The sequence below is a fragment of the Genypterus blacodes genome, unplaced genomic scaffold (assembly GCF_046128005.1).
Source record: "Genypterus blacodes isolate CSIRO-AG114 ecotype Tasmania unplaced genomic scaffold, CSIRO-AGI_Gbla_v1 ptg000157l_1, whole genome shotgun sequence".
NCBI classification, from domain to species: domain Eukaryota; kingdom Metazoa; phylum Chordata; class Actinopteri; order Ophidiiformes; family Ophidiidae; genus Genypterus; species Genypterus blacodes.
In genome coordinates, this window is record NW_027466958.1 from 404,352 (window position 1) to 431,253 (window position 26,902).

At 42.9% G+C, this 26,902-nt stretch overlaps 3 protein-coding genes and 16 non-coding genes across 22 annotated transcripts in view; 13 read left to right on the top strand and 6 right to left on the bottom strand.

Moving 5' to 3' along the window:
- Positions 1-7,695, top strand: part of LOC143013611 (calcium uptake protein 3, mitochondrial-like) — a 50,040-nt gene extending 42,345 nt beyond the window's left edge. For both annotated transcript variants that reach the window (XM_076167298.1, XM_076167296.1), the window contains 3 exons: positions 4,450-4,558; positions 5,121-5,278; positions 6,585-7,695. In XM_076167298.1, the coding sequence (XP_076023413.1) occupies positions 4,450-4,558; positions 5,121-5,278; positions 6,585-6,683 (366 nt within the window). In that variant the 3' untranslated portion in view covers positions 6,684-7,695. The remainder of the gene's footprint in view (positions 1-4,449; positions 4,559-5,120; positions 5,279-6,584) is intronic.
- Positions 251-466, bottom strand: LOC143013670 (small nucleolar RNA U3). Its single transcript, XR_012965186.1, has one exon. It is a non-coding gene; the product is annotated as a small nucleolar RNA U3 (small nucleolar RNA).
- On the bottom strand, positions 1,015-1,229 carry LOC143013671 (small nucleolar RNA U3). Its single transcript, XR_012965187.1, has one exon. It is a non-coding gene; the product is annotated as a small nucleolar RNA U3 (small nucleolar RNA).
- Positions 1,782-1,995, bottom strand: LOC143013679 (small nucleolar RNA U3). The gene has a single exon (XR_012965194.1). It is a non-coding gene; the product is annotated as a small nucleolar RNA U3 (small nucleolar RNA).
- On the bottom strand, positions 2,454-2,669 carry LOC143013660 (small nucleolar RNA U3). Its single transcript, XR_012965176.1, has one exon. It is a non-coding gene; the product is annotated as a small nucleolar RNA U3 (small nucleolar RNA).
- On the bottom strand, positions 3,128-3,343 carry LOC143013661 (small nucleolar RNA U3). The gene has a single exon (XR_012965177.1). It is a non-coding gene; the product is annotated as a small nucleolar RNA U3 (small nucleolar RNA).
- On the bottom strand, positions 4,737-4,809 carry trnar-ccg (transfer RNA arginine (anticodon CCG)). Its single transcript has one exon. It is a non-coding gene; the product is annotated as a tRNA-Arg (tRNA).
- A 1,140-nt stretch (positions 7,696-8,835) lies between the features above and the next one.
- Positions 8,836-9,050, top strand: LOC143013643 (small nucleolar RNA U3). Its single transcript, XR_012965160.1, has one exon. It is a non-coding gene; the product is annotated as a small nucleolar RNA U3 (small nucleolar RNA).
- Positions 9,051-9,584: 534 nt separating this feature from the next.
- On the top strand, positions 9,585-9,799 carry LOC143013645 (small nucleolar RNA U3). Its single transcript, XR_012965162.1, has one exon. It is a non-coding gene; the product is annotated as a small nucleolar RNA U3 (small nucleolar RNA).
- Positions 9,800-10,289: 490 nt separating this feature from the next.
- Positions 10,290-10,504, top strand: LOC143013646 (small nucleolar RNA U3). The gene has a single exon (XR_012965163.1). It is a non-coding gene; the product is annotated as a small nucleolar RNA U3 (small nucleolar RNA).
- A 716-nt stretch (positions 10,505-11,220) lies between these two features.
- LOC143013663 (small nucleolar RNA U3) lies at positions 11,221-11,434 on the top strand. Its single transcript, XR_012965179.1, has one exon. It is a non-coding gene; the product is annotated as a small nucleolar RNA U3 (small nucleolar RNA).
- A 485-nt stretch (positions 11,435-11,919) lies between these two features.
- Positions 11,920-12,134, top strand: LOC143013644 (small nucleolar RNA U3). Its single transcript, XR_012965161.1, has one exon. It is a non-coding gene; the product is annotated as a small nucleolar RNA U3 (small nucleolar RNA).
- A 699-nt stretch (positions 12,135-12,833) lies between these two features.
- Positions 12,834-13,047, top strand: LOC143013667 (small nucleolar RNA U3). Its single transcript, XR_012965183.1, has one exon. It is a non-coding gene; the product is annotated as a small nucleolar RNA U3 (small nucleolar RNA).
- Positions 13,048-13,618: 571 nt separating this feature from the next.
- On the top strand, positions 13,619-13,833 carry LOC143013683 (small nucleolar RNA U3). The gene has a single exon (XR_012965198.1). It is a non-coding gene; the product is annotated as a small nucleolar RNA U3 (small nucleolar RNA).
- Positions 13,834-14,568: 735 nt separating this feature from the next.
- LOC143013647 (small nucleolar RNA U3) lies at positions 14,569-14,782 on the top strand. Its single transcript, XR_012965164.1, has one exon. It is a non-coding gene; the product is annotated as a small nucleolar RNA U3 (small nucleolar RNA).
- A 460-nt stretch (positions 14,783-15,242) lies between these two features.
- Positions 15,243-15,459, top strand: LOC143013689 (small nucleolar RNA U3). Its single transcript, XR_012965205.1, has one exon. It is a non-coding gene; the product is annotated as a small nucleolar RNA U3 (small nucleolar RNA).
- A 457-nt stretch (positions 15,460-15,916) lies between these two features.
- Positions 15,917-16,132, top strand: LOC143013680 (small nucleolar RNA U3). The gene has a single exon (XR_012965195.1). It is a non-coding gene; the product is annotated as a small nucleolar RNA U3 (small nucleolar RNA).
- A 914-nt stretch (positions 16,133-17,046) lies between these two features.
- On the top strand, positions 17,047-23,471 carry vps37a (VPS37A subunit of ESCRT-I). Of its 2 annotated transcripts, none has more exons than XM_076167315.1 (12): positions 17,047-17,543; positions 18,636-18,710; positions 19,609-19,726; positions 20,155-20,258; positions 20,350-20,518; positions 20,669-20,739; positions 21,111-21,238; positions 21,335-21,393; positions 21,538-21,606; positions 21,912-22,055; positions 22,158-22,243; positions 22,397-23,471. In XM_076167315.1, exons 1-11 carry the CDS (start codon positions 17,437-17,439, stop codon positions 22,236-22,238), a joined length of 1,125 nt encoding a protein of 374 aa, XP_076023430.1. In that variant the 5' UTR covers positions 17,047-17,436; the 3' UTR covers positions 22,239-22,243; positions 22,397-23,471. The 2 variants fall into 2 exon arrangements, with proteins under 2 accessions (XP_076023430.1, XP_076023431.1); XM_076167316.1 differs by having other exon boundaries at positions 20,353-20,518.
- A 521-nt stretch (positions 23,472-23,992) lies between these two features.
- Positions 23,993-26,593, top strand: nsmce1 (NSE1 component of SMC5/6 complex). Of its 2 annotated transcripts, none has more exons than XM_076167295.1 (8): positions 23,993-24,128; positions 24,612-24,733; positions 24,852-24,973; positions 25,135-25,212; positions 25,368-25,514; positions 25,831-25,947; positions 26,116-26,242; positions 26,351-26,593. In XM_076167295.1, the coding sequence occupies exons 2-8, from the start codon at positions 24,616-24,618 to the stop codon at positions 26,356-26,358; spliced, it is 717 nt and encodes a 238-aa protein (XP_076023410.1). In that variant the 5' UTR covers positions 23,993-24,128; positions 24,612-24,615; the 3' UTR covers positions 26,359-26,593. The 2 variants fall into 2 exon arrangements, with proteins under 2 accessions (XP_076023410.1, XP_076023409.1); XM_076167294.1 differs by having other exon boundaries at positions 24,607-24,733; positions 26,351-26,591.
- The last annotated feature ends 309 nt before the right edge of the window (positions 26,594-26,902 follow it).

A 26,902-nucleotide genomic window follows, 5' to 3' on the forward strand; every position in this document is an offset into this window, starting at 1 on the left:
AACCATGCGTGGCTGCACCTGTCGTTGATTAACAAACAGCAGCTTTAAAAGATTTGAGCTCTAGCTTTCACTCAAACTGCTTGTAATTGCTTTATTCTTTCAGGCACAGAAACCATTAGATATTTTTCAGGCCTTCACACTTCAGTCTTTCAGGCAATTCAGCAAAACCTTTCAGTAACTGCATTACAGCACATCTTCTTCTAGTTACTTTACTTGTGTTCAGCCTTAATATCTCACATTAGTTCAGGTAACCACTCTGATCATATTCTCTTCCTCTATGCTTCATGAAGAGAACAAAGAGCAGTCATCAATGACAGTGAATACATGAACAAATCACTGTTCACCATCAGCTTCATGCTCAGAGGAGAATATCACAACTCATCATCATGGTTAGCGAGACCACACACTTTAGAAACACATTTCTCAAGTCAGAAACTATAGAAATGATCCCTGAAAGTATAGTCTTAGTTTGGAGGTGGACCAGAACAGAACCTCATTCATGAGAAAGTCATTGTTACTTCAGGTTCCTCTCTACTGTAACAGGGGGATTTGTCATTTTAAGTTAACAGCACGGTGACAAAAGTAACACACATCATCAAAGGAACACACAATGATTTATTTTTCTCTACATTCTAGAAGTTCTCCTGGTTCTCAGGCTTCAACACCTTTTCAGATAGCAGTTACAGTTTTTATGTTAGAGCCAGTTGTTCCACATGTGGTCTTCAGGTGTTCAAGCCTTCAGACTGACTCAGCTCTCTTTCTCTGCTTCATTGGCTGCACCTGTCGTTTATAAACAATCGGCAGCTTCAAAGGATTTGAGCCTTACCTGTCACTCAAACTGCTTCTAACTTCTTCATTCATTCAGGGACAGAAACCACTTCAACATTTTCCAGGCTTCAGTCTTTCGGGCTCTTCAGCATTTGGCAAAACCTTTCAGTAGTTGCAATCAGGGTGCATTTTCTTCAGGAAATGTGTTTTTAGTTACCTTAATGATGTTTGACATAAATAAAGATAACCACTCTGATCATATTCTCTTCCTCTATGCTTCATGAGAAAGCGAAGAGCAGTCATCAATGACAGTGAATACATGAACAAATCACTGTTCACCATCAGCTTCATGCTCAGAGGAGAATATCACGACTCATCATCGTGGGTAGCGAGATCACACACTTTAGAAACACATTTCTCAAGTCAGAAACTATAGAAATGATTCCTGAAAGTATAGTCTTAGTTTGGAGGAGGACCAGAACAGAACCTCATTCATGAGAAAGTCATTGTTACTTCAGGTTCCTCTCTACTGTAACAGGGGGATTTGTCATTTTAAGTTAACAGCAGGATGACAAAAGTAACACACATCATCAAAGGAACACACAATGCTTTATTTTTCTCTACATTCTAGAAGTTCTCCTGGTTCTCAGGCTTCAACACGTTTTCAGATAGCAGTTACAGTTTTTATGTTAGAGCCAGTTGTTCCACATGTGGTCTTCAGGTGTTCAAGCCTTCAGACTGACTCAGCTTTCTTTCTCTGCTTCATTGGCTGAACCTGTCGTTAAGAAACAATCGGCAGCTACGAAGGATTTGAGCTTTAGCTGTCACTCATACTGCTTGTAACTTCTTCATTCATTCAGGGACAGAAACCACTTCAACATTTTTCAGGCCTCAGTCTTTCGGGCTCTTCAGCATTTAGCAAAACCCTTCAGTAGCTGCAATCACAGAGCATTTTCTTCAGGAAATGCATTTCTAGTTACCTTAGTTGTTAATGTTCTACATAAATAAAGATAACCACTCTGATCATATTCTCTTCCTCTATGCTTCATGAGAAAGCAAAGAGCAGTCATCAATGACAGTAAATGTGATGCAAATCACTGTTCACCATCAGCTTCATGCTCAGAGGAGAATATCACGACTCATCATCATGGTTAGCGAGACCACACACTTTAGAAACACATTTCTCAAGTCCGAAACTATAGAAATGATCCCTGAAAGTATAGTCTTAGTTTGGAGGAGGACCAGAACAGAACCTCATTCATGAGAAAGTCATTGTTACTTCAGGTTCCTCTCTACTGTAACAGGGGGATTTGTCATTTTATGTTAACAGCAGGGTGACAAACAAACAATGCAGCATGAACCAAACTCAGTATCTCAGATGCACCTGAACACATTTCATGTTACAGACCACAGTGAGTCCCAAGGCAGATTAGTCTATGTATTGCCTCTGTTTCACAGTGTGATCTTGCTTTAAAGACTAACAACTGCTACACTCTTTCTGGCTCTAATGTCACTATTTTCTGACAGCTTTGGTTTAGCTTGGTTGTTACAAATAGTTAATGTTTCACATTAGTTAGGATAACAACTGTGATCATAATCTCTCCCTCAATACTTATGACACTTTTGATATAGCTTGATAGATTTCTTCACTTGGTAATGAATTATGTTTCACATTAGTTCAGGTAACCACTCTGATCATATTCTCTACCTCTATGCTCCATGAGAAAACAAAGAGCAGTCATCAATGACAGTGAATACATGAAACAAATCATTATTCACCATCAGCTTCATGCTCAGAGGAGAATATCACGACTCATCATCGTGGGTAGCGAGATCACACACTTTAGAAACACATTTCTCAAGTCAGAAACTATAGAAATGATCCCTGAAAGTATAGTCTTAGTTTGGAGGAGGACCAGAACAGAACCTCATTCATGAGAAAGTCATTGTTACTTCAGGTTCCTCTTAACTTAACGCTACAATGGACGACTCATGAGACTAAACACAGCATGAAAACAATGCAGCATGAACACAACTCAGTATCTCAGCTGCACCTGAAGACATTTCAATGTTACAGACCACAATGAGAAGAAAGACAGAAATGGCTCTAACCATGCGTGGCTGCACCTGTCGTTGATTAACAAACAGCAGCTTTAAAAGATTTGAGCTCTAGCTGTCACTCAAACTGCTTGTAATTGCTTTATTCTTTCAGGCACAGAAACCATTAGATATTTTTCAGGCCTTCACACTTCAGTCTTTCAGGCAATTCAGCAAAACCTTTCAGTAACTGCATTACAGCACATCTCCTTCTAGTTACTTTACTTGTGTTTAGTCTTAATATTTCACGTTAGTTCAGGTAACCACTCTGATCATATTCTCTTCCTCTATGCTTCATGAAGAAAACAAAGAGCAGTCATCAATGACAGTGAATACATGAACAAATCACTGTTCACCATCAGCTTCATGCTCAGAGGAGAATATCACAACTCATCATCGTGGTTAGCGAGATCACACACTTTAGAAACACATTTCTCAAGTTAGAAACTATAGAAATGATCCCTGAAAGTATAGTCTTAGTTTGGAGGAGGACCAGAACAGAACCTCATTCATGAGAAAGTCATTGTTACTTCAGGTTCCTCTTCCACTTCAGCGATTGATTCGGAAGACTAAATCCATCATTGTAACGTCTCAGGCTGTTCTCAAAAGAATGCAGTGCGTTGCTTCTAAAATCTCGACTTTTGAGACACTATTTAAATCTTTCACTGTGCTCTTTGAACAATACATCATAAAATAACAAATATTGTAGTTAAATAAGACTAATTGCTACATCTTTTATGTATCTGTCCATCTAGCTATCTATCTATCTATCTATCTATTGATCTGTTGTCCTTATGCGACCCCGTTCTCTCTCTGTCCCTCCCTCTTTTCCTCCTCATGCTGTGGAAGAAGCAGGAGGTTTGTCTCTGCCTCTTTCAGTTCCTCCAGCCTGCAGTTACAATCTGTCAAGTCTTATCTTGTCACCCAGTTTGCTGCCCAGCTTCCTCCTTAACCCTCTATGTATTTCTCTCTGCATCCAGCTTGCATTTAATCACTAATTACTGCATTTATTCATATTTCTAGATTGTTCCTCTTTTTTGTTTTTGTCCACTTCTGCAGTATTTGTCATCCATGGAGCCTTTTTTACTCCTCACACACACAGCATGTTTACTGTGGCACAAGCATCCCAAAACTGAACGCTTGTTGACATGAACCTCTGACCTTCATTTTATTAAAAGCATAATGCCCATATATGGTCACATTGTTGCATCGATGACGTGCAGCGCCTGCTCTCCAGTCACGCAGTTGAGCATTGAATGGCTTCAGCATTATTGACAGTGCGTTTGTTACAAAACACTGCAAGGAGGCTGCTGCATACGTATGTTTTGTGACGTCATGCACACTGTGTCATGGAATCTCTCTCCTTTTCTGATCAATAATATGATTCATGTTCACTTTCCTTTCACTGATGAGCTAATCCTCCACTTGCTGGTTTGCCTCAAGGAATGTTTTATGCACCTCTGTCAACGGTCCACTGGGTGGCAGTGTCTGCTGAGGCGTCTGGCTTTCAGGATGCTTGTCCTCTGAGCAAAGACTTTCCTGCTGTTCACCACTTTGGTTGTTTTTCTTCTTCTGGCGTTTCAGGGAATCACTTTCGACGAGTTCAGGTCCTTCTTCCAGTTTCTCAACAACCTGGAAGACTTCGCTATTGCCATGCAGATGTACAACTTTGCTTCTCGCTCCATTGGACAAGGTACGAGGAGCAACTGTGTTAATATACAGGGTCCTCTTGTGGTGTAGATGGATATATCAATGGAAAGAAACATTATGTCACAGATCAGACACAGTAGAAATTTCCAAACTTCAGATTGGCTTGTGCTACTATTTTCCCCACGAGGTTGATTGATTTTTTGCTAAAGGAGAATTGGATTCAACCCAGATGGGACTCGAACCCACAATTCCCAGCTCCGGAGGCTGATGCCTTATCCATTAGGCCACTGGGTCCTCACGGCCAATTGCAGACATCATTTTTATGGAATTGTCACCTGCCTCCTAGTCTTAAACTCACAGAAATCCCTGTCTCTGATGTCCCAGATGAAAACAAATGCAGTAGGCATCAACAGAGAGAGTGAAAGAGGCAGGGATGCATTCTGTGGCACGGACCAACCAGCTTACAAAGCTCCAACTCTGTGGCAATGGCCTTTGACCTGTAAACCAAAAGAATGATGTGTGCTTTTACAATCCTAATCTGGAACAGATGCATATCATTGTTCCCTGCTCAGTCTTGGTGATCAAACATTGCTATTCCTCACTAGATGAGTTTGCGAGGGCAGTGTACGTGGCCACGGGGCTGAAGCTGACACGTCACCTGGTCCACACTATCTTCAAGATCTTCGACGTAGATCACGACGACCAGCTGTCCTACAAGGAATTCATCGGTATAATGAAGGACCGGCTGCACAGAGGAGCCCGGGTAAGGAACTGTGTGTGTGTGTGTGGGTGTGGGTTTGTGTGGGTGTGTGTGAGAATCTAATAAGCAAACATCTGGACTAAAATTTCTCTTTAACATTGCAATCTGAACAATTTTACACCATTTAGAACAAATAAGTTGAAAGCTCTATGTCATGTTGTTATAATTGTATTGGATCAAGCATCATTTATCTGTAGAATGGAGGAGAGTTGAGATGTTCTGGGTGTTTTATAGGGTTGAATCTTTCTCACCTCCGTATGCTCCAGGTGTTGTTGCTGATGAGGGACAGCGCCCTCTAGTGACCAACGTTGATATTACACAAGAGAGGGAGATAAATATGGAAAGTTGACTGGATCCAGTTTTAGTCTAAGCAGTGCCAGTTACAGTGAATCAAATTTGAAAGTGCACTTAATCTAGAATGAGACTGGAAAATGAAGCTGTAGCTGCTCTTTAGTTATCAGGTAGTAAGAGTTTTGCAGGTTTTATGTAAAGTGCTGATCATATGAGGAAGATGAAACAGTAAACGTGTTCTCTATGACGTATATGACCAAAGGTTTCTGTGCCTGAGCTTTGTGTTGAACACGTAACACGCTCAGCTTGTGCTGTTTTGGCTTCACAGTCTTGGCTTATTAACGCTGTTCTCACTTTTCATTTCTCTATTTCCGTCCCGCTGCTCTTGCTTTGCCTCCCACCAACCCTCTCTTACATCTGCACCTCTTTCCTGTTGCTCCCTTTCTTTCCCTCCTTTTCCTCCTCCATCTATCACTCCGTCCACTGGCCTCTCAGGGCTATAAAGCTGTGGAGCGTGCCGTCTCCTTTAAATCCTGTCTGAAGAGGGAGCTGGCAAGCAGATAAGTACCGACCACAACACTGCAGTTAAATCTGCAATAATGATTCTCTTTTATTCTTCTTTTATTGTAAAGACAGCATGAATGCTATGATCCAATAAATCCAATGTAGTTCAATCATACAGGACAATGAATCAAGTCCTGTTTGGCTCCTACAGTGTATTATTATGGGGCAGGTGTAAAGAAACAAAGGAGACAAACCTAGAAAGTTCTGCCTGTATGAAGGGAAATATAATAAAAACGATAAGGAAACAAGTAACAAAATGCATTCAGTTGTGTACAAGACGCTTGCATAAAGGAATCTAAGCTACTGGAATCATCAACAGGGTGTGGCCAAAAGAATTACAAAGCAAAACATGAGATTCCGCTTCATTGCAGTTCCACTCCTTTGGTTTAATATGAGGTACAGCTTGCTCTCTGCCCCATGGTGACTGTGCCGCCTCATGCTCTGTGTTTACCAGGTGAAGGGCAGACACCACACTTCCTTCTCCAGCTGCGTTCGCTCCGGTGCCAGGAGACAAGTGCATCAGCTCTGGAGGAGGTTCAAGGAGAAGGCCTAGAGGAAGGGAGGGAAAGAAGACGCCAAAAACATGAAGGGAAGACAAAAAGAACGCCGGTCTGATGAGGGAAGTAAGCAGGATTGAGATTTGACTGTTATGAGTCAGTAGCCCGAGCTCAAACCTGATAAACGCATGGCCACGCACAACTGACGGACTCGACTGTGCTGCTAATCAGCAAAGTCATTTTTACTGCCTGATCAATGTCACCTTGTTTCCCTGCTAGTCCTCAAAAATATAATATATATATAATAATTATTCATGTCCAAGCGCATACTCCACAAATATAGATATATACATATAAACATATATATATATTATATATATATAGTGAGAGAGAGTGAGAGAGAAAGAGAGAGAGAGAGAGAGAGAATATACATGGTCATGATCAAGTAATTGCTATAAATAGAATACAACTGTCATGCTGCTGGACACTTTTAAATTATACAATTTACTAATGAAAATATGAAGGTATAATCAAGATGTGGTGTTTCAGGTCAGTTTAATCATTTCAATCTTTACTTATTTGTAGTTTGATGGTTATTTTTGCACTGAGAGAAGAAACAGACTCTACTCCTACATTTCCTTGTTATTACTGCACTCATTTGGACTCCTTTGACTCACGACTGATGTTGTAAATGAAAAAAGACGAGAACGTAGTTTTGCTGTAATTTCTCTCCTTTATCGTGTCTGAATCTTAACCCGTTGTCCTGTTTTGTATTTGGTAGTTGCATGTTCATATGACTTAGATAACAGAAATACACACATGTGCCTTCTATTCATTCCCTTACAGTCATGTAGCGACTAAACTGTTTATTCAATCCATTTCAGCACTGTGTAGCTTTAAGCAGCAAAAACACTGCAAACCAAGTTTATTAATAAATGATGTATAAAAATAATATTCAGTCGTGAGATAATATTTATGGAATAACATAAAGACCAAAAGTAGACAATAAAGGTTGATTGGTGCACTTTTTCTGTATCTCTAGTACTTAATAGATGATGAATGCTTTGGTAATGCACGAATAAACTATTTGGAATCAAAAGCGGAATTGGTGGTTCTCACTGCGCATGCGCAATAGGCGCCTTTACGTAACCACAGATTTGACGATGATGAGCCCAGGTACGCCGAAGAGTCGCCTAAGAAGTTAGGATGCCCGAAGATACGTTTCAAACGTTGGACGGGATACTTTCTTGGTAAGTTTGTCGTTTTGCTTCATTAAATGTCATTAATTAACGGTTGACATTAGCGTCGTGTTGGAGAAAAGTACCAAGTTTCTCGCAGAGTCTATAGTTGTTACCTGCCTGCCACAGTGTAAGAGGTGAGAGGCAAAAGAAACACGTAAAACCACGAAGTAATTCGCTACAAAACAGTAACAAGAATTTGTCTTTGTCAAATTTAACAAGAAGAATTTGTGTCTTATGTCACATTTTGCTTCAATGCTGTTTGTTAATCTGCTGATGAAATTAGAGAAATGCCGCCCCCAAGTGTTTGACACAGGCACTTGAAGAAAGAACCATTTTGACAGTGTAAACGTATCGGTAATTTAAGGCAACTCGTCTGTGTCTCTTATCGGTGACGCGTGTAGTGAAATGTCTATTGACTAAATTAGTCCTATAACCATTTAGTTAGTAAATAAGCATTTTATTCGTTCTTTTTACAAGCGTATCTGGTCTAAAAACCACGGAGCGGAACTGCATCGCATTACCACCAGCGGTCTAAAGAAGGAAGGGAAGGCATATAGCGACGCACGGGTCCAGCGCGTTCGGTACAAACTTATCGTACAAACACGACCTCTACCACTCTTAGTTATGTGTAGTCGAAATTATTGAATTCCTCATTTTACAATCGGATCATTACAAATTCACGCTGTGACCCTAGACTTTATCTAATCATTCATTTTGATAAAATAACAGTGGTTTCCTCCTGCAGTGCATTCTGGGACATATTTGGGATGTTTATAATATTACAGTACTGTCCTCAAAAGCGACCAAAATACATATTTGCGCTGAAAATGCGACTCGGTAAATGTCATGTGTTTAATAGTTAAAGCAGGTCGTTGTATCTGCCTGTAGCTGATCTGGGTTCAGTTTGGACCGTAAGTGAGAAAGGCTTTCCTGTGAATGACTCTCTGTTCTCGCCCTCTTTCAAACTAAGACTATACTTTCAGGGATCATTTCTATAGTTCTTGACTTGAGAAATGTGTTTCTAAAGTGTGTGGTCTCGCTAACCACGATGATGAGTCGTGATATTCTCTTCTGAGCGCGAAGCGGGCAGTGAATAATGATTCAGTTCATACGTTCACTGTCATTGATGACCGTTCTTTGTTTCTTCGGGAGCATTGAGGGAGAGAATATGATCAGAGTGGCTACCGGTAAAGTGTGACAATCAAAATAAGGTATGACATTGTTTCTATCGCAAGTACATGCGCTTGGGTTGTGTTCAATTGCTAAGCAAGTTGAATTCACAAACACGTGGGATATTAGAATGATTGATTTCGCTTCACTTGGTCACTAAGCTCTCTCAATGATGTAATGACACATACACCAATTGGCATAATCTCATACACATACACTTTCAAACCTGTGTAACCAAACAAATAAGTACCAGTGCAGATTGAAAGTGACTGATCTTTGCAAGGGGGGGTTCCTCTTGTGTTTACATTTATTCAACACTTTGTAATTCAAATGTAGTTCAATCTTCTGTCAGATGTCCCGGCATGGTCACATATTTATGCGTATTTTAAAACCACATAGTGCATACAAATATCTGTAAATACGATGTCGATTGTGCCGAAATGTCACGTGTTTATAGATTCAAAACTGTGGTCCCGACAGTGCAGAACCCTGAGTGAGAGGGACTCTGCTGGGAACCACACGCATTTTACACGCCGATTTGGAGTTAAGACTATACTTTCAGGGATCATTTCTATAGTTTTTGACTTGAGAAATGTGTTTCTAAAGTGTGTGGTCTCGCTAACCACGATGATGAGTCGTGATATTCTCTTCTGAGCGCGAAGCTGGCAGTGAATAATGATTCAGTTCATACGGTCACTGTCATTGATGACCGTCCTTTGTTTCTTCGGGAGCATTGAGGGAGAGAATATGATCAGAGTGGCGATCGATTCAATGTTAAGAAGTAAATTGCCGAGTGCTGTGGTTGGGTGAAGTTACACAAGCGCAAAATGAAACAGACGCATCTTAACCTGAATGTTGTCTTGTTATTTTTAGACACGTGGTTCAGATAAACGTTGTTTCCTACGAGTATGATGATCACGTGATCATCTCTATATATGTAGTTGTAGGGGCGTTCATATACTTTAGTTGATGTATTGTTTAGTACTAGTAACAGATTGAAAGTGACTGATCTTTGCTGGAGAATTTCTGTCTTACCATTCAATCAAATCGCTTTAATTCAAATAAAGTTGTCTGTTTTGTCAGATGTCCCTGGATGGTCACGTATTTATAACAGCATACACATCTCTGTCATGTGTTTAATAGTTAAAGCTGGTCGTTGTATCTGCCTGTAGCTGATCTGGGTTCAGCTTGGACCGTAAGTGAGAAAGGCTTTCCTGTGAATGACTCTCTGTCCTCGCCCTCTTTCAAACTAAGACTATACTTTCAGGGATCATTTCTATAGTTCTTGACTTGAGAAATGTGTTTCTAAAGTGTGTGGTCTCGCTAACCACGATGATGAGTCGTGATATTCTCTTCTGAGCGCGAAGCGGGCAGTGAATAATGATTCAGTTCATACGTTTACTGTCATTGATGACCGTTCTTTGTTTCTTTGGGAGCATTGAGGGAGAGAATATGATCAGAGTGGCTACCAGAATGATGTTAAAGGAAAAATTCAGTTTCGGATAAAATGAAGCAGGATAGCTGAAAGCAATACACTATTCTACCCCATCTGTCTGTCATTTAAAATCTCACACATTGGGGACAGATAAACGTTATTTCATAGACACAGGTCTGCTGAGTCATGAACACGAGGTGGACAACTCAGACTGACGCAGTACAGATTCTTAACAGCAGAGGGCATCTCTGAGTGACAGGGACTGTTGGGAACCACGTGGAGGTTACAGCTGAGTCAAACTAAGACTTCACTGGATCATTTCTAGAGTTTCTGACTTTAGTACGTTTCGAAATTTGCGCTTCCATCTGCAGTCTGATGGAGGGATTATGATCACAGTATAAATATTTATATGCCATCATTGAAAGAGCCAGAATTGTCACACAGGTTGGACCAAACAGCTGGAGGTTCCCCACCCCTGGTCTAAAGCAAGATTCCACAGTTAAAGAGAAACAATTCATAGACTAACTTAACTTAAGTGTGACCAGTTTTGTTTCATTACTTTTTGCCTTGTGATTCATTGTGGTCTATAATGTGAAGATAATGTCTTCAGGTGCAGCTGAGATACTGAGTTGTGTTCATGCTGTGTTTAGTCTCATGAGTCGTCCATTGTAGCGTTAAGTTAAGAGGAACCTGAAGTAACAATGACTTTCTCATGAATGAGGTTCTGTTCTGGTCCTCCTCCCATCTAAGACTATACTTTCAGGGATCATTTCTATAGTTTCTCACTTGAGAAATGTGTTTCTAAAGTGCGTGGTCTCGCTAACCACGATGATGAGTCGTGATATTCTCCTCTGAGCATGAAGCTGATGGTGAACAGTGATCTCTCACATGTTCACTGTCATTGATGACTGCTCTTTGTTTCTCTGTGGAGCATAGAGGAAGAGAATATGATCAGAGTGGCCATTGAATCAATGCTAATGGTCAAACTTCTTTTACGAGCCGTGGGGTGAAGTCATGCAAGGTAGAAGTGAAACAGACGCATTCCAAACTGGAGGTTGTGTCGTAATTGTTAGATACGTGGTACAGATAAATGTTAATTCCTACGAGTATGACAGTCACGTGTTTACCTCTATATATGTAGCAGTTATGGGATATACTTTAGTTGACATATTGTTTAGTACTAGTAACAGATTGAAAGTGACTGATCTCTGCTGGAGAGTTTCTGTCTTAACATTCAGTCAACCGCTGTCATTCAAATAAAGTTGTCTGTTTTGTCAGATGTCCCTGGATGGTCACGTATTTATAACAGCATACACATCTCTGTCATGTGTTTAATAGTTAAAGCTGGTCGTTGTATCTGCCTGTAGCTGATCTGGGTTCAGCTTGGACCGTAAGTGAGAAAGGCTTTCCTGTGAATGACTGTCTGTCCTCGCCCTCTTTCAAACTAAGACTATACTTTCAGGGATCATTTCTATAGTTCTTGACTTGAGAAATGTGTTTCTAAAGTGTGTGGTCTCGCTAACCACGATGATGAGTCGTGATATTCTCTTCTGAGCGCGAAGCGGGCAGTGAATAATGATTCAGGTCATACGTTTACTGTCATTGATGACCGTTCTTTGTTTCTTTGGGAGCATTGAGGAAGAGAATATGATCAGAGTGGCTACCGGTATGATGTTAAAGGAAAAATTCAGTTTCGGATAAAATGAAACGGGACAGCTGAAAGTAATACACTATTCTACCCCATCTGTCTGTCATTTAAAATCTCACACGCGCGGGACAGATAAACGTTATTTCATAGACACACAGGACTGCTGAGTCATGAACACGAGGTGGACAACTCAGACTGACGCAGTACAGATTCTTAACAGCAGAGGGCATCTCTGAGTGACAGGGACTGTTGGGAACCACGTGGAGGTTACAGCTGAGTCAAACTAAGACTTCACTGGATCGTTTCTAGAGTTTCTGACTTGAGTACGTTTCGAAATTTGCGCTTCCATCTGCAGTCTGATGGAGGGATTATGATCACAGTATAAATATTTATATGCCATCATTGAAAGAGCCAGAATTGTCACACAGGCTGGACCAAACAGCTGGAGGTTCCCCACCCCTGGTCTAAAGCAAGATCTCACTGTGAAAGAGAAACAATTCATAGACTAACTTAACTTAAGTGTGACCAGTTTTGTTTCATTACCTTTTGCCTTGTGATTCATTGTGGTCTATAATGTGAAGATAATGTCTTCAGGTGCAGCTGAGATACTGAGTTGTGTTCATGCTGTGTATTGTAGCGTTAGGTTAAGAGGAACCTAAAGTAACAATGACTTTCTCATGAATGAGGTTCTGTTCTGGTCCTCCTCCAAACTAAGACTATACTTTCAGGGATCATTTCTATAGTTTCTGACTTGAGAAATGTGTTTCTAAAGTGTGTGGTCTCGCTACCCATGATGATGAGTTGTGATATTCTCCTCTGAGCATGAAGCTGATGGTGAACAGTGATCTGTCACATGTTCACTGTCATTGATGACTGCTCTTTGTTTCTCTGCAGAGCATAGAGGAAGAGAATATGATCAGAGTGGTTATCTTAATTTATGTCAAACATTAACAACTAAAGTAACTAGTAAGTAACATTTCCTCAAGAAAATTCACTGTGATTGCAACAACTGACAAAATCAATTTCAATGGTTGAACTTCTGTTATGAGAGGTGGGGTGAGGTCATGCAAGGTAGAAGTGAAACAGATGTGTTCCAAACTGGAGGTAGTCTTGTAATTGTTAGATACGTGGTACAGATAAATGTTAATTTCTACGAGTATGACAGTCCCGTGTTTATCTCTACATATGTAGCAGTTATGGTATATACTTTAGTTGACATATTGTTTAGTACTAGTAACAGTTTAAAAGTGACTGATCTTTGCTGGAGAGTTTCTGTCTTAACATTCAATCAAATCGCTTTAATTCAAATAAAGTTGTCTGTTTTGTCAGATGTCCCTGGATGGTCACGTATTTATAACAGCATACACATCTCTGTCATGTGTTTAATAGTTAAAGCTGGTCGTTGTATCTGCCTGTAGCTGATCTGGGTTCAGTGTAGACCGTAAGTGAGAAAGGCTTTCCTGTGAATGACTCTCTGTCCTCGCCCTGTTTCAAACTAAGACTATACTTTCAGGGATCATTTCTATAGTTCTTGACTTGAGAAATGTGTTTCTAAAGTGTGTGGTCTCGCTAACCCCGATGATGAGTCGTGATACTCTCTTCTGAGCGCGAAGCGGGCAGTGAATAATGATTCAGTTCATATGTTCACTGTCATTGATGACCGTTCTTTGTTTCTTCGGGAGCATTGAGGAAGAGAATATGATCAGAGTGGCTACCGGTATGGTGTGAAAGGAAAAATTCAGCTTCGGAGAAAATGAAGTAGGACAGCTGAAAGTAGTACGCTGACTCTACCCTATCTGTCTGTCATTTAAAATCTCACACACGTGGGACAGATAAACGTTATTTCATAGACACACAGGACTGCTGAGTCATGAACACGAGGTGGACAACTCAGACTGACGCAGTACAGATTCTTAACAGCAGAGGGCATCTCTGAGTGACAGGGACTGTTGGGAACCACGTGGAGGTTACAGCTGAGTCAAACTAAGACTTCACTGGATCATTTCTAGAGTTTCTGACTTTAGTACGTTTCGAAATTTGCGCTTCCATCTGCAGTCTGACGGAGGGATTATGATCACAGTATAAATATTTATATGCCATCATTGAAAGAGCCAGAATTGTCACACAGGCTGGACCAAACAGCTGGAGGTTCCCCACCCCTGGTCTAAAGCAAGATCTCACTGTGAAAGAGAAGCAATTCATAGACTAACTTAACTTAAGTGTGACCAGTTTTGTTTCATTACCTTTTGCCTTGTGATTCATTGTGGTCTATAATGTGAAGATAATGTCTTCAGGTGCAGCTGAGATACTGAGTTGTGTTCATGCTGCATTGTGTTCATCCTGTGTTTAGTCTCATGAGTCGTCCATTGTAGCGTTAGGTTAAGAGGAACCTAAAGTAACAATGACTTTCTCATGAATGAGGTTCTGTTCTGGTCCTCCTCCAAACTAAGATTATACTTTCAGGGATCATTTCTATAGTTTCTGACTTGAGAAATGTGTTTCTAAAGTGTGTGGTCTCGCTAACCACGATGATGAGTCGTGATATTCTCCTCTGAGCATGAAGCTGATGGTGAGCAGTGATTTGTCACATGTTCACTGTCATTGATGACTGCTCTTTGTTTCTCTGCGGAGCATAGAGGAAGAGAATATGATCAGAGTGGTTATCTTTATTTATGTCAAACATTAACAACTAAAGTAACTAGTAAGTAACATTTCCTCAAGAAAATTCACTGTGATTGCAACAACTGACAAAGTTAGCAGTTTGAGGGACAGCTAAAGCCCAAATCCTTTGAAGCTGCCGATTGTTTATACACAACAACAGGTGCAGCCAATGAAGCAGAGAAAGAGAGCTGAGTCAGTCTGAAGGCTGAAAACACCTGAAGACCACATGTGGAACAACTGGCTCTAACACAAAAACTGTAACTGCTATCTGAAAACGTGTTGAAGCCTGAGAACCAGGAGAACTTCTAGAATGTAGAGAAAAATAAATCGGTGATGTGTGTTACTTTTGTCACCGTGCTGTTAACTTAAAATGACAAATCCCCCTGTTACAGTAGAGAGGAACCTGAAGTAACAATGACTTTCTCATGAATGAGGTTCTGTTCTGGTCCTCCTCCAAACCAAGACTATACTTTCAGGGATCATTTCTATAGTTCCTGACTTGAGAAATGTGTTTCTAAAGTGTGTGGTCTCGCTAACCACGATGATGAGTCGCGCTATTCTCCTCTGAACATGAAGCTGATGGTGAACAGTGATTTGTTTCATGTATTCACTGTCATTGATGACTGCTCTTTGTTTTCTTCATGAAGCATAGAGGAAGAGAATATGATCAGAGTGGTTACCTGAACCAATGTGAGATATTAAGGCTGAACACAAGTAAAGTAACTAGAAGAAGATGTGCTGTAATGCAGTTACTGAAAGGTTTTGCTGAATTGCCTGAAAGACTGAAGTGTGAAGGCCTGAAAAATGTTGAAGTGGTTTCTGTCCCTGAATGAATGAAGCAATTACAAGCAGTTTGAGTGACAGCTAGAGCTCAAATCCTTAAAAGCGGGTTAGACAACGACAGGTTCAGCCATGCATGGATAGAGCCATTTCTGTCTTTTGTCTCATTATGCATAGTCTACAACATTAAAATGTCTTCAGGTGCAGCTGAGATACTGAGTTGTGTTCATGCTGCATTGTTTTCATGCTGTGTTTAGTCTCATGAGTCGTCCATTCTACCATTATGTTAAGAGGAACCTGAAGTAACAATGACTTTCTCATGAATGAGGTTCTGTTCTGGTCCTCCTCCAAACTAAGACTATACTTTCAGGGATCATTTCTATAGTTTCTGACTTGAGAAATGTGTTTCTAAAGTGTGTGATCTCGCTAACCACGATGATGAGTCGTGATATTCTCCTCTGAGCATGAAGTTGATGGTCAACAGTGATTTGTTTCATGTATTCACTGTCATTGATGACTGCTCTTAGTTTCCTCATGAAGCATAGAGGAAGAGAATATGATCAGAGTGGTTATCTTAACTATTGTGAATCATTAAATCTTATGTTACTCGGAATGCATTCCCTGAAGATGTGCTGTAGTTGCAACTACCAAAAGGTTTTGATAAATGCTGAAGTATCTGAAGGTCTGAAAAATGTTGCAGTGGTTTCTGTCCCTGAATGAATGAAGAAGTTAGAAGCAGTGTGAGTGACAGCTAAAGCTCAAATCATTTGAAGCTGCTGATTGTTTATAAACAACAGGTGCAGCCAATGAAGCCGAGACAAAGAGCTGAGTCAGTCTGAAGGCTGAAAACACCTGAAGACCACATGTGGATCAACTGGCTCTAACATAAAAACTGTAACTGCTATCTGAAAACGTGTTGAAGCCTGAGAACATGTTCACTGTCATTGATAACTGCTCGTTTCTCCTCTGTGGAGCATAGAGGAAGAGAATATGATCAGAGTGGTTACATGAGCTGTTGTGACACAAGTTTTCTTTCTGAGTTAGAGAAGTGATCACTGGTTATATCAGACACTTCTCAATGCAAAAGAAGTTGCAAACAATACAGCACAGCAGCAGAACAGCAAGGCGCCCAAATGAAGAAAACATCACTTAAGTCCATCAAGGTCTTCATTTTCTTCTTTGTGTTTAAGAGTTGTGAAAAATCTTAATGCTTTTTGGGTTAAAGGTTATATGTAGAACTGAGTGCAAAAATGTTATATTAATATAATAAAAATAAGTCAGTTAGATGATTAATAGAAATGTAGTTGAAACAATGCAATATTAATTTCATATAACTTGATATGAGTCATAATAGTCTAAAATGCTTAACTTATTATTGAACAAACGTGACATCAATGTTGTTAAAAAATATTGGTGACGTCACTGTCATTGTTGCTATTCTCCCGTTCGCTAGGCGGCGATAATGGGCTTAAATCCGCATTCCACTCGCCACAAACCATAACAGAAGAAGAAGAAGACGCGAATGTTGATGAAGCTTCTCTCGCTGTCTTGTCTTTCTTTACTTTGCCTCGCGTCCATGTCATGACGCCGTTAAACCTGCGCACACACGCCAGCGCATCGGTCTTAGTCGACATCTTCCCGGACGCCTGAGGATATGCTCTCGGACTCTGTAACATAACGCTGAAGTGAGCCTCGTGTACAAAACAAACAGTCATTAGCCAACACGCTAGCACGGCTTTAGCACGGATCACAACAACGCGTGCCCGCTCCTACTTTCCCTTCCATTTTGTCTTTGTTTCGACTTGTTCCCGTTTTCTTTTTTCTTTTTTTGTCACCCCGTCACTTGGTTCAACTCTTGGTGTCGCCAGGAGAGGATGAACTGGCTCTTCCCCCTGTCCAAAGGCTCCGGACCTCTCCCTCTAAACAGCCTCCAGCAGCAGAGACAGCGGCAGATCGAGTCGCTGAAAGCCGCTCACTCCAGGTAACATGAGCGGCCCGGCCCGGTCGATTCAAAGCACACTTAAGGCTTCACTCGTTAACGCCTGTGTGTGTGTGTACAAGTGTAGTTATAACGTAGACGTGTAGCTAAGGCGGATGGACACTTCCTCCTGTTTACATGACGTAACTCGCTCAGCGGCTCATAGTAGCTGGGATACATTTTTGTTTAGTCTCGTGCTGTGACACGGAACTACCTGACGGGATTTGCTCACCAACCGATCCAGCCGGTCAGTCAGTCACACTCGCAGCGTCTATTTATAGCGCCGATGACTCGAGACGCAGCTGATCGTTCCGCTGTTTGTCACGCACGCATGTTTCCGATGGAGCAGGATCATAAGACGCACTGATTAAAGTATTAGGTGTTGGAGAGGAGCGTGTGTGCGTGTCACTCACTTACTCACTCACTGACAGCATCATAACTCATCTGTGGTGATTCATAAGTGTGTGTGCTGAAGAGTACACAATGTTTTATTGTACATGGGACCTGTCAGGGGGAATACATGAGAAGAGACTTTCAAATCACATGCAGTCACATACAATCAGACAGATTTGAAATGCATCTTGCGCCCCTCTTACACACACACACACACATTCTTTTTACAACTCCATGATTCGGCGCCCCTAGAGCAGTTTGTGGATTCAGTGCCTTGGAGGAAAACCGGCAACTCTCCTTGTTTGAAAAATTAGACCACAAGGCCTCAAGTCAGACGGCCCAGGAGCCCAAACACAAACTGGAGATCAATGACTGAGGCTCAACCTGTGGCCCAACCTGTTCAAGTCAACCAGTTTCAAATGTGTAAGCCTGTATAAAATAATAGCCTCCTGTGGATCATGAGGCTGTTATGGTGTTTGATCCAGTTTGTGTAGAAGTCACACAGACACACACACAGGACACAGTGAGTGATGCCAATGTAGACTAGAAAATAAATACATTGCTGTCTCTCTCCAAATATGACATTTGATCTCACTGGTCCAGACGGAACCCTCTGAATTGGATCACTGTTGTTGTGTCAACATGTGAGCATTACAAGATGTCCAATAAGCCTTCATGATGTTTCTCTGCTTGTTGTTTCAGCCTCGCGGAGATCCAGAAGGATGTGGAATACAGGATACCGTTCACCGTCAACAACTCCACCATTAGTGTTAACATGTGAGTGCACGGCCGTCTCTTCACTGCTCAGTCTGCTCAGTCGGCACATTTGACTCGCGCACAATACAGATGGAACACAACAACTGGAATGTGAGTAGATGAGTGAAGTCACGCGTGAAAACAGAGAGAGCAAGGAAGCGGAGCACGTCACACTTCTTTCATCTCCTTATCAGGTCCAAACGTGTCCTCGGCTGTTTACGGCGATCTTCACACCGCCGACTACACGAGGTCATTACGTCACATGGTCTTTCCGACTTATGGGCTTTGGACTTTGTTTGCTTTGTTCCCATTGCGCTGCTCGTCTCTCGTTTGTCGGCTCTGGCTGAAGTCGTCGCCGTCGGATCTGTTCCACATCAGATCCTAGTCAAACTGCACCGCTATGAATCATTCCTGATCATTATTATCATTGATATCTCTCAGGGCCGAGTCAGTCCGGCCCGGGTCACAGCTCGGGCTAATATGGGAGTACAATGTTAAACATCTGATATCAAAGGATTTGGTCCCCGTATTGAAATGTATCATAATGTTGATGTTGAACAGTCTGGATCAGCTCCATTGGAGGATCACATTTGAGAGATTGTTCTTCTTGTAAAAGCTCTACAACAAAATCATAATAATTTCCCAATAAGAGTACAAAGTTGGAGAATAAACACAAACTACAGGCCGAACTCAGATACTAAGATCCAATGTTTGCTTATTTCCCCACACAGCTAATAGAATGTGTTTTCTTTGGATCGCTCAGCTGACTTATTAGCCCTCGTCTTGTTTTATAAACCAGGTTTTATTACATTTATGAGCACAGGTCAGATAGATAGACGCTGGCTCAGTCTCCTCTGACCCTTCAGCCCTTGACATTGTCTCAAACAGCTGAACGTGTTTGCTTCTGTTCCTCCTCTAGTCTGCTGCCTCCTCAGTTCCCTCAGGAGAAGCCGGTGGTCAGTGTTTACCCCCCCGTCGGGCACCACTTAGTGGACAGCAACAATGGCACCATGGTCACCAGCCCCCTCATCACCAATGTAAGTGGTTGTTCAGTCTCATTGGCTTGCTGACACAACTTTGAACCCAACCAAAGATTTAGGTTTCAGGAGAAATGTGTCTTATATGTACCAAACTAAATTCTTTGGATTAAAGGAGGAAGAAGTGTTGCGTTGTTCAGGTCAGCGATGAGGCAGCAGTGCATTGTAAAGTCTACTTCCTGTCTCCTGAGTTGTGTCATGTGGTGTGGACCAGATGAGATCTTGTGGTTGAACTGTGAGATGAAGCGTGAGGAGCGTGATGAATCCTTTGTTCTGCTTGGTCATCTGCTGCAGCCTGACCCCATGGTGACCCGATTGGGTTTTCCTCCCCTCCTTCCTTCTTCTCCGTTGAGAGCTTCCTCTTATCTTGTTTACCGGTCGAGTCTCGTGTCGTTCTCGAGGTAACTCTCTGGTTTTGTGTGTTGCAGTTTGGGATGCACTCAGATCTGGGTAAAGTCATTCAGAGTCTGTTGGACGAGTTCTGGAAGAGTCCTCCTGCTCTGATGTCAGGTGGCACCGCCGGCTTCCCATAGTGAGTCTCCATCTCCTCTCTTGGCTCCTTCCTTTCTCATGTCCTCCTGCTCCTCACGCTCCTCCTTCCTTCTCTCCCCGCCTGACTGCAGCAGCATGTATAAGCCGTCGGGCATCGCTCCGTACCCCGCTCAGGGTTTCCACTACGCTCCGCGTCACGTGGGACCCGGGGTGGAGGGCACCCACGGGCCCCCTCGAGCTCCGGCCCCTTATGGACTGATTACTGAGCTCCCACTGCCTGTGCCCACTGCAGACTCACAGGTACACACACACACACACACACACACACACACACACACACACACACACACACACACACACACACACACACACACACACACACACACAGGTCGGAGCTGATTGGTGGTTTCCATGTACATAGACGTGTCTCTCTCTCTCTGTCTCTTTCAGGCTGGACTGAACGGACACATGTATAAGATGCCTGAGATACCGGAGTCGTTTCCTGAGCTCTGCGACATGAAGTAAAGAAGTCCAGAATGTTCTCATCTGGTGTTTTGATATCTATTGTTGTCTGCAGCTGTAAATGTCTCTGAATCTCGAGGAAGCAAATGTTGTTTTCCTGAAATAGAAACGTATAAGGAAACAATTTCCTCGAGACAACAAACAGATTTAAAGAGACAGACGCGTTCCAAACATTGATAGATTTATCATCTGTTAGTGGCATGAATATGAAATCAGTGTGTGGCGTTTTGCTTTAATGGAGGCTTCAACTGCTTCATCACTGAAAATACAGACGTCGGTGTGAATCCACTCCTTTGTCTGAAGCGTTTTCCAGAGATATTGCTGATAAATGTGTTTGTTTTCTTCCCGACCGCTCCGCTCCACCCCCCAGTCTGTCCCGGCTGAAGGACATGTCTGAAGACGAGGATGTGCTGCTGGAGTTGTTTGTGAGTTTGCCGCAGCTCAAACAGGTCACGGACGACAAAGAGGATCTGGTCAGCAACATAGTGGACATGGCCAGTGAGTCCCGTCTGTCCCTGCTGCCTCCACAGAACCCAACAGAACAGCAGAGAGAGCAGAACATTCTAACGGTGTATTTCCCTTTGTCCCACACAGAGAGAAACCTTCAGATGGAGCCGCAGCTGGAAGGGAAAAGACAAGAAATGCTCTACAAGGTCAGCCAGAGGGGTCATTCTCACACACACACACACACACACACACACACACACACACACACACACACACACACACACACACACACACACACACACACAGAGAGAGAGTTGGCAGTTTTGGACGTGTGTTTTGTCTGTTGACAGTACGATCAGCTGACCCAGATGAAGTCGGCCTTTGAGACAAAAATGCAGAGACAGCACGACCTCAGCGAGGTAAGAGAGAGGCTGAACTCTGTTTTAGTTTGAAGATCTCAAAAATAACAAAGAGGGACTTTGAAATAGAAGAAGAGTGTGAATGTTGTTCTGAATTTAACTCCAGGTGTCAACATTCAACTCTGTCTCTCTCTCTCTCTCTCTCTCTCTCTCTCTCTCTCTCTCTCTCTCTCTCTCTCTCTCTCTCTCTCTCTCTCTCTCTGTCTCTCTCTCTCTCTCTCTCTCTCTCTGTCTCTGTCTCTGTCTCTCTCTCTCTGTCTCTCTCTCTCTCTCTCTCTCTCTCTCTCTCTCTCTCCTTGGTGTAGAGTTGCAGTCTGAGTGCTCTACAGGCTCGATTGAAGGTGGCGGCCCACCAGGCAGAGGAGGAGTCGGAGGAGACGGCCGAGAACTTTCTGGAGGGCCGCGCGGACATAGACGACTTCTTGACAAACTTCATGGAGAAGAGAACGGTGAGATGCTCATCTTCATTGATTGACTGCTGATCATGGGCTCAGAGCAGCTCGTCCATGGGGAAGAAGAAAAGGTGTGCTGAGTGTTTTTGTGTTCCACAGCTTTGCCACAGCAGAAGGGCCAAAGAGGAGAAGTTGCAACAGTCCATCAACACACACGGACAGTTCCCTACCAGCCACTAGAACACGTGAGCACACACACACACACACACACACACACACACACACACACACACACACACACACACACACACACACACACACACACACACACCACAGGTTGCATTATGATGACGATCAACAATGTTTTTGACTTCTTATCCCTTTGTTTTGTTCCTCAGGTTTGGACTTTCATCAGCAAGCAGCTGCCAGAGTAAACGGTTGAGGTATTAAAGGCAAAGAAAAGCACACTGAGTCAACAATGGGGGCTTTGGAGAAGGACGAAGATGGTGGTGGTGATGATGATGATGATGATGTGCTGAGAAAAGAAGCCCGCTGTGCCCCGGATCCTGACTGTAAGGGCTTAGGAGTGTTTACCTGTGAAAGATGGAGAAGCCGCGTCGCCACAGGAGACTTCAGCTGGGAGAACGACTTACTAAACTTTATCAGATCATAGATTCTTTTTTCTTTCTTTCTGTTGTTTATCTCACTTTTCTCAATAAGAGCAACATCTCCATCAGATCAGAGTGGTCAACCATGTGAAGACAAGAACACACATCGCTTCTGGCAGAGTTCCCATCAATCAAACATCAAACTTCTCATCTATGGTTCCCTATTTGCACGTTAGGAAAGCAATCAGCTTCCTGCATGCACACACGGTTTGTCCCCAGACCTTAAACAGCAGCGTGTTTGGTTCACATCCCCTTTGTGCGATGGGGCTGCGGTCAGGAGAGCTTTAGCTGAGGCTGTGAAACCTCACTGCACACTGTCTGGCTCCTTCATCATCCTAAATATCAGTGTCTTTGCATTAACATTAATGATTTGATTGCTACTCGTCGCTGACACGGCAAGAAAACAAACCGTGACAAATTGTCTCCATGTCCCGTCTCTTTAGTTTGTGACGCCTATCAGATTGCAACACACAGTCTGTTCTTCAGGTTATCAGGGTAATACACACACTGCAATCACACTTTCACCAGAATCAGCTGTTATTGTTTGCATGTGAAAGCATTGACCACTTTGCTCTGATGATGATGATGATTGATGATAACAGAAGTGTTTTCTGACGCCCTCTGCATTTGAACACTTTGATGAGGATCACTGAGGATTGGATGATTTAGAGAAACGTGGCTGCAGTAAAGCTCAAGCATTGGATACTGTATTTAAATGTTAATAATAGGTTATATTATAATCAAAGACACCTTGTATTATAAGTTCGTATTTAATTTGTTAGGATAATAAAGCATTTAGAATAACTGTGGTCTTTGTTTTGTTTGTTGAAATACTTTCTCACTGGTTTGAAGCAGCGCTGCACAGGAGTGTTAGGACGGTGTGCAGGCAGCTGCAGAGGGGACACACACACACACACACATCATTTGCATATCAAAAGAGACAGACTGTCCTGGTCTCTGTCTTTGCGTCTGTCTGGAGTGAGCTTCAAATGAAAGAAGGAGGTTTTGCTGTTGCATCCAGAGGCGTGTCTGCGTGGAGCTGTCCTGCTGTCTGCAGTTTGGACCAAGCTGGATTTAATACATCCATAGTCTCATTCCATAAATCCATCATTGTGAGTCATAATTGGAGGACTATCTGGCCCTAGTGGAGGTATACACTTAAGTGGCGGCCCCAGTAGTTGTATTTAAAAAAAAAAAAAAAAAGATAAGAAACGAACACCCCTTTTCTTGAACAGTAGCCGCAGTGAGTGTTTGGTCACTAACTCCTCCAGGGCAGCAGGGGGCAGCAGTGCGCTGTGACGTCGGCGGCCGAAAGTGACACTGGGCAATAGAAGAATACGACAGGAAAGGCGCCAACAGAACCGAGTCGTGTGTGTGTGTGTGTGTGTTGACTCGTCTGTAACCACAGCGTTTTTCCGGCCGAGTTTCTTCTTCTTCAGCTTCCACCCGTCCGCTCAGACCCGTGAGTTTCATGTTTCCGTCCCTGTCTGTGTTAGCGGTGCTCGGGGTGTCGGGTCTCTGCGCCACACACACACACACACACACGCACACACACACACACACACACACGACCTCCTCCGCCCCCCGCAGGTGGGAACCAACCTGTCTGGGCCGGGTTCACCTGCGAAATACTGTGAAGCGCTCTAACGGTGACAGTGACTGTGCTTCCTGCTGCCAGGCGACACTTCTGATGGCATTTCCGCTTCTTCCTTTTATTGTTTGTAATCAATTCTTTGGTTGTTTACTTAACTTGTTTCCATAAAACTCGTGCTGGGCGCCATTTTCTCCAGTTACCTCACAACATGCAACTTTTAACCATGACTCATCAGCAGTATATTTACTTTATTTAGTCTGTGCTCTTTACATTAGTTAGTTAGTTACATTACACTTCCTCTCCTTTGCCCCCGATGACCTGCTGCTGTGTTCTCTGTCTCCTTCAGTCCAGAGTGATGACCCGAGCAATGGGTGACGGCCATCGAAGGTTCCTCCAGACCATGATGGCAAACGGCTTCGTCAACGAGCGGGCAGCGAAGACTCTTCATCGCCGTTGCTGTGAAACCCACGGCAGTGAGTACTTGATGATAATAATCTGACATCTTTGAGGTCAGGTTATGGGTTCATAGTCGTGATCGGACAGGAAGTGATCGATGTGATGAACAAACTGAATGTCTCCATGTTCTTTTAGCCCAGTTCGCCGCAGACAAACTGGACGAATTTATCGATACCATCAACTCAAAGCTGCAGCCAATGTACATGCAGATTAGGAAAGGGATGTCTGAAGACGACGGGCACCAGTACTACGCCCTGGTGAGTGCCTTCACCTCACTCTTCACTGCACAAATCCTCGTGTGCACATTGTAAGAATTTAAAGGAAGGAAGGAAGAGGAGCGAATATGACATCATTGATAATATAGTCAGTAATTACAAAGAGCTGTCACTCACACCGGCTCGGTTTCAATCCCGCTCAGGTGAACATGGCTGAGACCGAAGTGACCAGGATGTCGACAGAATACGCTGACAACGAGCTGGAGCTGTTCAGGAAAACGGTGAGTTCAATTCTGTGACGAGCCCCTGAATGCGTTTGAGATAGGATGCTAACAGATCTGTTTAAGTGAGACTTATGCGAGGCTAACAGTCACTGAGACAGCAGAGTGACGTGCAGTGGAGCCTGAAGTGTAACCGGGGCTCTGTGTCGCCACAGATGGACCTGATCGTAAACTCGGACACGGGAAAGGCCTCTTCCACCGACATCCTGAACAGCGCCGACACACTGACGAGCCGAAAGCTGAAGAAGAGCGAGACGGAGCACCTGCTGAACAGACTGGTGCAGGACAAATGGCTCAATGAGGTACAATAGAAAAGAGCCCAACCAGGTTTGTTCCATTTCCAGGCACCAGGGGGCTGAATGTTACAACTTACTGCTGCCTCTAAGACGACCGCAATGCTACACAATGTGACACAAAGAAAGCACAAGGGTTTACAGCTCACAGAGGACTTCAAACAGGCCTCAGGGATTGGACTTGTACCGCCACCAGCGCACAAATATCATCACAGTTTCTTTCACTAACGTCCCCTGGGTTACTTTACACGTCGATGTTTGACTTGTCCATGTTTATGTTGGTGCGTTGACCTGCCTTCCTCTTGCTTTGCCGTTAATTCTTTAGAAACGGGGCGAGTACACGCTGTCCACCCGGTGTATCATGGAGATGGAGCAGTACTTCCGCACCATGTATCCGGATCAGGTGAAGATGTGCCACATCTGTCACAGCGTCGCTTTTCAGGTAAATACGATTCTGCTCGGCCGTCTTTATCTCCATGGATTTCACCTTAGGCTTCACATCTCACTGAAACAACCTGAGTCAAACACACTTTAGGTTTGAAGTTCAGGATTAACTCCATGTTTGCCAGTAAACATGGTGACTGTAGTTTTGTCTCTGTTTCTCTTCCAGTCTCAAATCTGTGAGAATCCTGCATGTGGCATCAAGATCCACAACCCCTGTGTGGCTCGGTACTTTAAAGGCAGAACAGACCCGCACTGTCCAGCCTGCAACGACTTCTGGCCTCACGAAATCCCCGGTATTTATATGAATGTTGATATTTATTTCAGGCCTTTTCCGGCTGTAGGAATAGCAGAAGACCTTTCTCAGTGTCCCATCTCACCTTTCTGTGGCTGGTGTCTTTCAGAGTTCTGACGGCCCCGTGCTCGGCCCAGACGACGAGTCCTGTCACTTTTCTTCACAGTTCTAAATGTTTTTGTTGCTTAAAATTGTTTTGTATTTCGACATAAATGTATTAAATTATTTCTGTAATTTCAAATAATTGTGGGAGAGTTTCAACGCTTCAGGCTGAATCAGTTTGTTTACACACAATCAGCAGCAAACAACTAAACCGTTGTGTTGACTGTATGTTTATTTGATACATTGATTAAATCCATAAAACAAATCTGATGCTTGGACATTCGTTTATGATGACGTTCTACAGTTCAGGTCATCGTCAGTTCAGTGTTGCATTGCTCTTCAGGAGGTTCTGCAGACAGAGCAGAAAGAGAGAAGGAAAGAATGAGCAACATTAGCAATGATAGACAAACGATAAAAAAGGTGAAGAAAAAGAACAAGAGAATGTGTAAATGAGAAAAAAGAAACAGAACGAGAGAATAGGATAATGAGAAAAAGGAGGTGAAGAATGTGAATGAGAGAATAGGAAAACGAGAAAAGGGAGGTGAAGAAAAAACGAGAG